The sequence below is a fragment of the Nesoenas mayeri genome, assembly GCF_963082525.1.
Source record: "Nesoenas mayeri genome assembly, chromosome: 3".
NCBI classification, from domain to species: Eukaryota; Metazoa; Chordata; class Aves; order Columbiformes; family Columbidae; genus Nesoenas; species Nesoenas mayeri.
The window spans coordinates 95,987,983-95,999,573 of NC_137544.1; the positions used below are offsets into that span (position 1 = coordinate 95,987,983).

The following is an 11,591-nucleotide window of genomic DNA, read 5'->3' on the forward strand; positions in this document are numbered from 1 at the left end:
TCGGTTCAGTGTCCTCTCTTGTAGTGCCAGTTTTACACCGATACAACAATTATCCCTCGTGTAGTGTTCCTGTAAATTACCAATGTGCTCTCAGCCCTTCTCTTACTGCATTAAGCTCTAACAGGTAATACAATTTTCATTACACAGGGCATTTCAGATACGAGAGCTCTGTGATAAGAAGTTGCTGTTTGTTTATTACGAGCATAGGTGGCTGTAAATAGTTCTTAAATTTGTCATGCTGTCTGCTTTTTTTCTTATTCTTAATGCTGTGGAGGGACAAGACAGCACCATAGAATTGCTGCTATGGTCTGGAAACATAAGTGTTTTTGAGGATGACAAGGAAAAGTTGTAGATTAAAAAGTGTGTTGCAGGTAGGAAGGGATCTGTGAATAATTCATCCTTAAATAATTCTTCACATTTAAAAATTAATTATTTTATAGTCATTTAAGCATCTTGTATTCATGACCATTCCAGGTTATCTTAGCCAGAAATCAGGTTGGGGAAATAAATTATAGTACTTCAACTTTTTACCCAAATATTTGCTTGCTGGTGATTGATGACACCTGTCTGAATCCCTGGTTTAAATCCTCTGCTTTTGAGAGTAAGTGGCCTTGATTTCTCAAGAGCTCCCTAGCACTAAAAGGCTAGAGAAGGAGTTTTGCTGTATGGAAAAAGGCTGATATACAAACCTAAATCCAAGAACCCAAATTAGATTGGTGCAGAAATCTTCCTGAAATTCAAGCTCTAATAGAGGGGAAGTTAATTCATCCTTCTGCTCACTGTGTCTTTCTATACGTAATGTGGGTATCTCTCTGCTCGATAAGAGGCAGATGCTCACCTCAGGATCCTACCAGGCAGCAGCAGTGTTCCCAGCTCTGCCTTTGGGACATTCATCTTCTTCTGGGGACTTTGCTTTTTATTCTCCTGCTTCATCTTGCAGCTGTAACGAAAGAAAGCTCATGGCTCTGATGTTATGATTGGCATCTATAATGCTCTCAGCAAATAATTACAAGTCAAAAATGGCCTAAAATCTTTGCAAGTGTTATCTTTCCATAACTGTTCACACTGTGTTTAAGGAAGTTGTGCTGGGAATACCTGAGCAGACATTTAATGATATGGATAGTGCTGTCCTTATGCATGCCAAGTTAGATACCTTACTCTAAAATGTTTTCTTTACATAACACTTTGAAGAGATAGCTCTCTTGCTTTGCTTCCAGGTGAAGATGCTTCTTTATTTACAATAATGCTTTTGAAAGCTTTTGTCTCTGTTCTAAAAAGAAATGAACAGTGACGTTCCATATTTTGTGGGCTTTGATTTCACATTAGCTGTGTGTAGGTAAGAGCAGACCTCATGGTGGCTACAGCTTCCTCACAAGGGGACGAGAAGGGGCAGGTGACAAACTCTTCTCTTTAGCAGCCAATGACAAAACCCGAGGGAATGGCAGGAAGACGTGCCAGGGGAGGTTCAGGTTGTACGTTAGGAGAAGGTTCTTCACGCAGAGGGTGGTGGACACTGGTACAGGCTCCCCAGGGAGGTGTCATGACCCCAAGCCTGACAGTGTTCAAGAAGAGACTGGACAAGCTCTCAGACACATGGTGTGAACTGTGGGGTTGTCCTGTGCAGGGACAGGAGTTGGACTCAATGATCCTTGTGGGTCCCTTCCAACTCAGGACATTCTGTGGATTCTAGGTCTCACCTAAAGACCTGGGAGGAGAAGAAAGGTTGCTTCTGTTTTACAGATTAACCCCTTCTTAATCCGAAAACTAAAGATGTTTGATTTTCTTTTCCTTTCTTATTAGGACTTGTGGCAGAAAGATTCTGCCAGGCAGTTTTAAGCAGTCTTTTTTATTGTTAATTCAAATTCAGCAGCAGCACGAGTATGGTTCTTTTGATTTTATTTGAATTACTCCAGAGTCAACTTGATACGCATGAGACCAGAATTACTGCCAAAAATCTCAGGCTTTTTTCCACTGGCTAGCTCTGCTGGAAAAACTAGTAGAGGGTGAAGCTTTATTTTAAAGCACAAAGCAGAAGGCATAACTGCTGTGATTCTTTTGTGCTTTATACAATGTTTAGAGGTAAAAATACTTAAGGTAGAATTATGGTCAGATAATACCACAAAAAAACCCCAAGAAATACAGCGTGAAGTTACCAACATCATCTTCCTCATATCATGTGATATTTACAGGGGAAATAATGCTTCTGATCTAGATTGTAGAGTATCCTGAGAGCTGCTAATGTCATGGTTAGGTAACATTAAATGAGATTCTGGCTCCAAAGACAAAAAAAGATAATCCATGCAGGGATACCTGCGTCCATGGAGCATTTACCAGCATTGGAAATAACAGCAGGTTGGTTTTTTTGTTTCACATACATAGATAATGCAATTAAAATAGTTTTGGCGTCATCATTGATTGTGTTGATGAGTGTTTTATAAAAGCTATAAGATAGGCCTTTCTTTAGAGCTCTACCTATGAAATTGTTTATTTGCAGCTTATATAATTAATAGGCAAATGTATGTTTGGCATCACACTGATATAGTCTGAATTGATTTCTTGTTGTTTAAGAAAGTAAGTCCTTATCAGCAGGCAACTTTCTTCAGTGCTGTCAAGCATAAAAATAAAATGGCTTTAGCTATGGTAAAGTGTAGTTCAAGGCACAGTAAGAAGACAGAAAAGCCACAGCTTTTCTGACCCCTATCTGCTCAATAAAATCTGTTTGCATTATGAAAACACTGAGAGACTACAGCTTTCTGCTCTCAGTGATGCTGATCTGGGTAAGCTGCAGTCACCCTGCACTGCAGATGATGGTCTTGGGCTGTTACCTGTCCATTTACAGTTTTTCTCAGCAGTGATAAGTACTCCTCAGAAAGCCATAGATGTAAGCATTCTCCAGGATGGTATAATTTAAAATTCATGTAAGTAGACTACTGTTAGACATTTGGTAATGTCTTTAGCTGGAAACTACTTTCTGTCTACTGAAGAGGAAGCTCCTATGGTTACTGGCAGTGTACCTAGCTGAGGTTCAGGTCTATACCTGGCAGCTAAAGATTTTGTCCTTTTCAGTCTTGTTTCCAGATGCTGCATGGGACAGCTTCTGAGTTATCCTCACAGCATTTCCCTTGTTTTCCTTTGAAATACCTCTTATTTTAGACTAATATTTTTTTTTCCCAAATATTTGGACCGTAGCTGCACTTGAAGCTTAGGTGTCTTCAACACTTGGAAATCTATAGCAATAAGTAAGGTCAGCCGGGACTCTCCCAGGCTGGTTCCCGTTGGCTGAGCTGCTCTGCTCCCAGTCTACACAGTGGATGGAGGGGAAAGATGTGGGAGCTTTTTGCTGGGGGCTACTAATGGGACAAGGTGACAACTTGAATATACAGACCCTGTGAACCTATGCGCTGCTGTACGTGGGCTGGGAGGATGGAGGTGCACAGCTGGGATTTCAAGGGCTGTGTGTTTGCTGGCAGAATTTATTGCCTGTCCCTCATCACGGCACTGGCGTGCCTCTGTCCTTCCATAGCCCAAGGAGAGCAACATGTGCAATGTGGAGGCCAAAAGCAGCAGCAAAAAGAAACCTTGCCATGGCTTAGGTTGGGGCTTTGCTTGCCTATCTGTATTCTTTTGCAGCTGAATTCACTATCCTCTATGTACTGCATCTTACCATCCCTGCAGTTATCCCTGACTGCATGGCTAGAGGCGATTTGATCGGCCTGAGTGCTCCCACGCAACAGCCAAGAAGCCACTGAAATTCTCTGCATTTGCTCTTTTTGACCAGGCTTGTTTGTTAGCAGCAGCAGCAGTTTATGTATCAGCAGCTGAACTGGAAGCACACAAAAGTAAAATGCTTATTAGTAGGAGCTCCTACACAAGGATAAAGGCTGTTTGCAGACAGCAATGCCTAAGTTAGCCATTAATTTAGAAAAGCACCACAGCTGAATTTAAGAATTTGAATAATACAAACTAGTAGCCTCCTCATTTTATGTTTTAAAGCCAGGAACTAGGAGTCTTAATAAGCCTTTAGGCTAAGATTTCAAGTACTAAAAATTCTGCTGGATTTGAAGAGGAGCAGCTACAGCAAGTAAAGCACACACTTGTAGTTTTAAGGGCCTATCCTCAAATATGGATTTAAAAAAATAGGAAAAAATATGATCACAAATGCTAGATTAAGAAGAATTTAAATAATTATAAGACTGCTTCCCTGACCAAAGTTTTTTCTACAGCTCTTGATGCACACAGAAGAAGTCTTTTAATAGCACTGCTTGAGAAAATACAGACTGCTGAGAAACTGAATTTCTAATCAAATTCTCCAGGTGGTATAGAGCAGAGTAGTGGGAGGATATTCTGGAGAAAAATGATTTAAACTGGGTTTAGATCACTGCCTACTCTTGTCAGCTCAAGCAGAGTATACACAGAACAGTGGAGACAAAGCAGATGTGATGGGGATAGGGTACAGCCAGGTGATTTAGGTTCATTAATACATTTTCTGTCGATCTAATTATTTTGCTGTACCTACCATATAGCAAATAATGCACATAAGCTGCAACCACACAAAAGGGGAATTACATGTCTTCATTTAATATTGTACATGATTATTCTTCTCTGCATTTGGCCCTACTACGTGATACCATAGTAAGTTTACTTTATTGCAGAAAGGGTAAAATTTAACATATACAAGAGCTTTTTCCAGCTTTCTGCCAGCTCTGCTTGCATCTTCATGTCTCTAAATTTTGTTCTTGGGATGAGCTGTAACACAGAAGTGCTTAGGGCAATGCTGTCAGCCACTAATAGACCACTCCAGAGCTTGCTAAGGGTGAGTCCAGCAATCTGAGGCAATGCCTTAGAAACTGAAGAAGTGGGCAATAGAGATATATATATAGAAGGACATACAGATATACATAAAAGCATGGAAGCTAACTCTACTGAATTCTAAATCGGTCTAATACTTCCATAATTGCTTCTGTCTTGTTTTCTTTATACCTGGGAATAGAGTTATTTACTATTATAGGTTCCAGTTTCACAGAGATCTCTTAAATGTTTGGCTTTACTTAATGAATGGTAAAATGACTTAAGCTAGAAAATAAAGGCTGTTCTTGACTCTGTTTTGTCACAAGATAATTGAAAATACCCAGTTTCCTGTCTGGATTAGTTATAAGTGAGTAAAGGGAGGCAGGTAGGAAGGAATTAGCATCTAAAGGCACTTTAAAGGAGTTTGTAGGAAAGCCCTCTCTATAAAGCATGATTTTGCTATTTATCATCTGACTGTGGTATTTTGAAGGGTGTATTATAAGGACAAGAATATCCTTCAAAAATAACCTTTAAAGCCAATATCTGAAAATTATAATTTTTTTCATACTCTGCTTTAGTACCTTCAGAAGAGGAATGAACTCCAGCAGAAACAGAAATCCCTTCCATTTGTCTTCATTGAAACACTGAGCTTGGTCTGTTGCAAGAAGAACAGTGTCTGTGAGAAGACAGTACAGTGGACGTTAGGTTTCTGTTCAGCTGTGCAAATACAGCACATCCTGCAGTGTCACCCAGACCCTGCATTAAGTAGGGCTGCATGTATCGTGTCTGTGTGTATGAAACCACTGGAAAACTTGCTGCACAACATGTGGAACAATTTGATATATACCAATTAGATCACATCTTACATTCTTTGAAGTTATCCAGTCCCACATGTCCATGCTAAATGCTAACACAGCTGAAAATATATAGAGTTGCCTTTTCCAAACACCTAGACAGAGTCCCTGGGTATCAGACTGCAAGGTGTGTGCATTGGCATCCTACTGGGCCTGCGCTGCCCTCATGGTCAGCAGTGGTCCACCCAGGTGTGACAAACAGACCTGAAGTTAAAATTTAAAAATCCAGAGGTTGTCCTCCACATGTTGGGCTAGATAATGGGTTTATTTCCACTGATCTTTAGATTTGAATGTGTTATTTTTCCTGATAATGTGGTGGTTTTACTGATCTTGTAGGGATGTTAGTAATTGTAGGAGGAGAGGTTTTGGCCTCAAATGCTGCTTTGCTTTGTTTTTTTTATTCTGTTTGACAAACTGGTGCCTGTTGTTCCTCCTCCCCACAGTCATGTCCCTTTAGTTCCATTTTACAAGGGAGTTGCTTCAATGTCTTGTCACATGTGAACTTTTGCTTAAGGATAAGTTTTCCTGAGTGCTAAGTCTCATAGCAACTTATGTTCTTCCAAATCCAAGTCAGAGTAAGGTGTACATTCCTGAAGTCAAGCTTTCAAAGAGATGACTTTTTCTGACTTCTATTGATTCAATAACTACTTTGTACTTGAAGGCTTCTAAGGACTGTGCAGACAACTCACATCTGAAAATAGCATTAAGGTCCCTAAGCTACTAAAGCAGTTTTGGAAAATGCAAAACTCAACTACAGTCCCTTTTTCCTACATCTCACAGGTCAGAGGGAACAAAGGGCAATTTCCTAATGTTTTGATGAGGATGTGAAACTTGGGTATGCCGAAAACATTTCTGACATTGTTTCATTACTGTAGGTGATTAGGAAATTTGAAAGAGCTTCCTTATGGATACTTGATTAGATGTTGGTTCGGATTATTTGAACTGAGGTAATAAGGACATAGCCTGGATCACAGCTCTTGAAAGACCAGTTGTTACTTTTGAGTTGAAAGCTTAGTTTTATCCCACTCCCTTCCAAATCCAGAGTGTGCAAGGAACACAGCCTTTTCTAGATGTTTGCAAAGTATCCAGAAGCATTCTTGAAGAGGAGATAGGAAGTTCAAAGGAAGGAGTAACTCCCAAGGCAATTCCTGTTGCCATTAGCATTAATTCTGTTTTGACCATGTAATGAAAACAAATCCTCTATACATTATGATGCAAACTGAGTACCTGACATATCCAATGGTGGTTTTAAACTGGCAAGACTACTGGGCAGTAGTTCAGCTGTGTGCAACAGAGCGTTGCCTTCTGCCCAGTTGAGACTGGAGATGATTTTGGGAAGAGGATGTGTGAGAGACAGATAAAGTGCTGCTGTTACCACACCACAGAATTCAGAGTCCTCTTCTCAAAGGAATTTGTTTGATTTTTTTGCGGAGCAGCATACCTGTATAAGCAGAGAATTTGGTTCTGATGCCATCAGTGTTTCTTACCCAGCGGTCCTTTGTTAAATGGGAAGTCCAGGTGGCTTAAAAGAAACTTGTGCAGGTAAAGCTCACAAATATTGCTGGATTTGCAAATACCATACACATTTGCTCTTGGATTTACAAATAGCATATGTTAATGAATACTAATTCATCTTTCCACTGAAAAGATTATAAAAATCTGAGTTGTCTTGTAAAACTTGGCCTTCAAACCTAAAATCAAATTACTGAAGACAGTCAAGAAATTATAAGATTTAAAGTGTTATGTGATGTGGTTTTGAATAGGCAAACTTGGTCATTTCCTAGCAGCTTAGTACTTAATTTGACCCTACTAATGTTGTTTTTAAGAGTATCACTTATGTATGCGATTTTGTGGAGAAATACTGGTTTAGAATGTGGATACATATGCTTCCAAGCAGAGTTTGGAGACCAGCACAGGTGAGGATGCAGTGGTTCAGGATGATAAGGTAAAGCTGAGGAGCCACCAGAAAGAACCCCTTGAATTGTGTTTGAGGGTGGGAGCAGATTGGCAAAAGGCCTGAGGGAAGAACATACCTTACACTGCTGGCAAAGAGAGATTTCCATGGAGCTGCAGATCCAAGACCATTGGTACCATTTGGTTGGCTGCGTTTACAAGGGGAAACTGTTTCAGCAAGGAAGGGGCTCCTGCAAACTCATGTGGCAAGAAAGCAGCTCATGTTGCTGTTTGGTTACAGAGGTCACTCACAACACACAGGTCATTTACGTGCTAGGAAGAATTTGAAATTGTGTCCCTGCTGGGTTAGCATTGCTCGATGTGCCCTTCCCTACAACATCACCTTCCGGAGACCGAGTTCTTCAGTCTTATGCATCAAGAAATGCTTTGAGATCCATGCAGCTCCTCCTAGAACAGCTGTGGCAAGATTAAATTTTAAAAATTCCCCCTTTCGCTCACCTATAGTGGGTCACTTTGTCTTCACCCTTCCTTTTCATCGTAATTAGATCAGGAGGAAGTAATTTATTGACTGCTACCCCTGACAACTGGTACTGTACAGGTGAGATTCCTTGTGTTCCAGAAGGATTGCCACAGGCCTGATTATATCAGCATGAGAGCCCCATGAACCCAGGTCATAGGCACAATGGAGGAATCTTCTTATAAATCTAAGGCATCTAGAAAAGATTTCCAGTGCCTGGCAAGGCAAGCTGACAAGCTCTCTTGTGCATTGGCTGAGGATAACAAGTAGGTCAGACTAAAGACTACTGTTGGCACATTTGCTGTGTGCCAGAGCTTTAAAGTATTCAAAAATGCAAAATATGTATGCAGCAAGATTTCCAAAAGTGGCCTTTAAAAGAAGAAAAAGACAATTCTAGACTTGGTCCTTTCTTACCTTTCAGGTTCTGTCTGTATAAAGCAGCCAGCACAATATTGCTGCCAGAAGAGGCGTGTTTTTATTACATCTACTGACATACTTTTGTGGGCAATTTTATCAGAGACAAAGCATAGCTGCACTTTAGCTTGCTATTAAATGTGAAACCAAATCTACAATGGCCTAATTTCACTGAAGAAGAGATTATTGTTAAAAATCCCTTTGGAGATACCTCAGAAGTTTTGTTTTGTGAAACAAATAATTAAGCTAAAGGTACAACTTTGCTTTAGGGTGTTGTGAGGACAAGAGGTTGATATTTGTAAATGTGTCAGTGAAAATCATTCAGGTTACAAGACTGTATTTCAACACGAAGCAAGGCCAGTACAATTAGATATTTGTGAAGCAAACACATAGATATTCACGGGGGGGAGGGGAAAACAAAACCCGAAACCAGAACAAAAACCACACACTACACAACTTTTTCAGAACCTGTTCCAGAGTGGAGGGCTGCACTGCTCAGGCTCTTGGAGCACAAAGGAATGGTCCCCAAAAGCGCAGAACTGAGCCCAAGGCCCCGAGCTCTGCTGAGGACAGGCTGTTAAGCTGAGCCTCAGCTGGGCATCAGCACAGTTTAACAGTCTCCAGACTGGACAAAGCCAGCCTGCAAAATACCTTGTAAGCATCCCTTCAGAAAGAGCCCTTCCTGGAGTATTGTGTTGTGGAGAGGTTACATCTTCTCTCCGTCCCTTCTCCAGGCCACTGGGGAATCTCATTTCTGCCAGCAGGTTCCTTCAGACCACAGTGTCCCCCAAGAGGGAGCACTGGAGCCATTTGTTCAGAAGCAGCTGCTGGTAGTACGAAGAGAGCATGCAGAAATCCAGTCATACGCATAACCAAGTTCTTATGTCAACAACAGCAACAAAAAAGCCACCAAAAAAAGCCTCAAACGCCTTCCTCCCTGCCCCCTTCCCACAGACAAAACACACTAAAGACCATCAGGGCCTGATGCTGGGGCTTTCAACCTATAAACTGTAAATTTCCTAAATTCTAAGAGGAGGAGGAGGATGGAGAAGGGGAACAGAGGTGCCAGGAAGTCATCAGGAAAGGCAAAATCATCTGCCTGATTCAGATGTCTAGAGATACGCGTTTTTCAAGTAATCTGCAACTCCACTGGAAAGCAGACGACCTCTTGGCTTGTGACCTCCTGCTTCCTGCTTTAGCTGTTAAAAAGCTAAAACGAAAAGATGGTGACTTTCCCTAAAAAGAATTTGAAATAATGACAGAACACGTAATTTCCCCAGCAAAAGTCTTGTTTATAGGAGCAGTCAATCTTTTTTAGTTTTTTAAAAAAAAGTCTAACAAGAACACGTCAGACAAATAGGGCTGTCTGTTTTGCACGGGCACAATGGTGTTCTGACCCCATGAGCTGTTATGGGGCTGTAGAGTGCACACATCACTTTTACACCCAGCTGCAGGGTATCCAAAACAGCCCTAATCAGAGGTTTCCCCAGGCTCTCTGGGCAGAACAGGTAACTGGATTTATTCTGGTTGTTAATAACCTGCTTGGTGGCTATGCATGCCTTTGTGCCCGGGAAGCGCCGTAGCCAGCCAAAAGCATCAGGGTTCATTCAGGGATCTGCTTGCTAGACAAAGCCTCCACAAAGGAGAGGTTTGAAGCAGAACTCTTTAATTCTGCAAGTACCGGTTGGAGGTACGGAGCAGGAATAAACCTGATCCAGTTCCCTGAAAATGGAAATGACTGGGGCTGCCAAGGGTCAGGCATCCCAGAAGCTCAAACAATCCAGATCTCCCCTTTCAAATTTGGTGGGTTGGCTCTACTTACTTAGGAGACTGAATTGCTAATAAAATTAATTAGAAGCATCATAAGTTGGTCATCCCAGGAGTATTTCTACTTGAAGCAGTCATTAATTATTATGACGAGAATTGTCTGTCTTTCTATTTATAGGCTGGCCATGGGCAACACTGACTGTTCTCGGGTTCCTGTACTGCTACGCTCACGTTGGAATCGAATGGGAGCAAATGCATGCTGTGAATCAGGAATGACGCAGAATGATGATTTTTAAGACAGGTTGATGGCTTTTCTACACTGGATATCCTACCTGCAGAAGGATGTGCCTGACCAAGGGATTTGGTTAATGTGTTAAAACCAAAAGCTCCTGGAATTTATTCTGGATTGGGAGTGTGGGAATTGAACCAGAAACACTGATAGACTATGGCTGGGGCTGGGGAGAAATTATGAAACATTGTGAATTATTTTATTTTTATAAAACAGCATCTCTGTGACTCTATGTACATTGGATTCATACATCTCAGAAGAGGTATTTTATGTATATTGAAGACTGTATCTTTGTCTTCCAATATTTTGCTGCCTATTTTGAAATAACGAAGAAAAAAAAATGTTTCCTACCTTGCACAATCCAAAAAGCCCAATCTCAGCTTCTGTCCAGTGGCACACGGGGCTGTGCCCAATACTTACGTTACTCCATGAAGGGCAGGATGCTCATCAGTTCTTCGTGATTGCTTTCTGATACAAGTTAGAACATTTTTGCTATTCTCGGCGACAGCAGTAGTTCAGCCTTAAGCTACCTCTCTACTTCCTGTAGCAAAGTCTGCTTTTCTCTCTTTAATTTCTTCACTTAAAATTTTGCCTTTAAAACAATATTTTTTTTATATAGTCTTAGGAATTGTTTTGTTTGTTTCCTTAAAATGAGGGAGAGGTCTTTACTTAATGAACAGCTTTTCTTTTTAATTGAATAAGACCCTAGAGGTCCTTGGGCTCTCAGCACTCTCTACCTTGTGTTAGAGCTAAAGCATGTATTATTACCTTTATTATGGGGCAAATCTCACCTTCAAGAGAACTGTTCTGTCTGCCTCTTGTCTTTGTTACAAAAGGAGATAAGCCAGCTCTGGCTGAACAGTAAATCTGTTCAGTGTGCTTCATTTTCTGATGTCCAGGCAATCAGCTCCTGCAATACAAAAGACACTCTAGGAGCAGCATTTTAAGATGTTAAAAAAAACCAAACACAGACACACACACAAAAACCCAACAAACCAAAGCAAAAAACAAACAAAAAAACCCCCACACCACAAAACACACACAAAAA

General features: G+C 40.9%; 1 protein-coding gene across 1 annotated transcript in view; it reads left to right on the forward strand.

The window, feature by feature from the left end:
- HHAT (hedgehog acyltransferase) overlaps positions 1-10,530 on the forward strand; it is a gene marked incomplete at both ends in the record, with an annotated part of 150,751 nt that extends 140,221 nt beyond the window's left edge. The window contains one exon of the mRNA XM_080341463.1: positions 10,433-10,530. Within this exon, the coding sequence (XP_080197589.1) occupies positions 10,433-10,530 (98 nt within the window). The remainder of the gene's footprint in view (positions 1-10,432) is intronic.
- Positions 10,531-11,591: the final 1,061 nt, after the last annotated feature.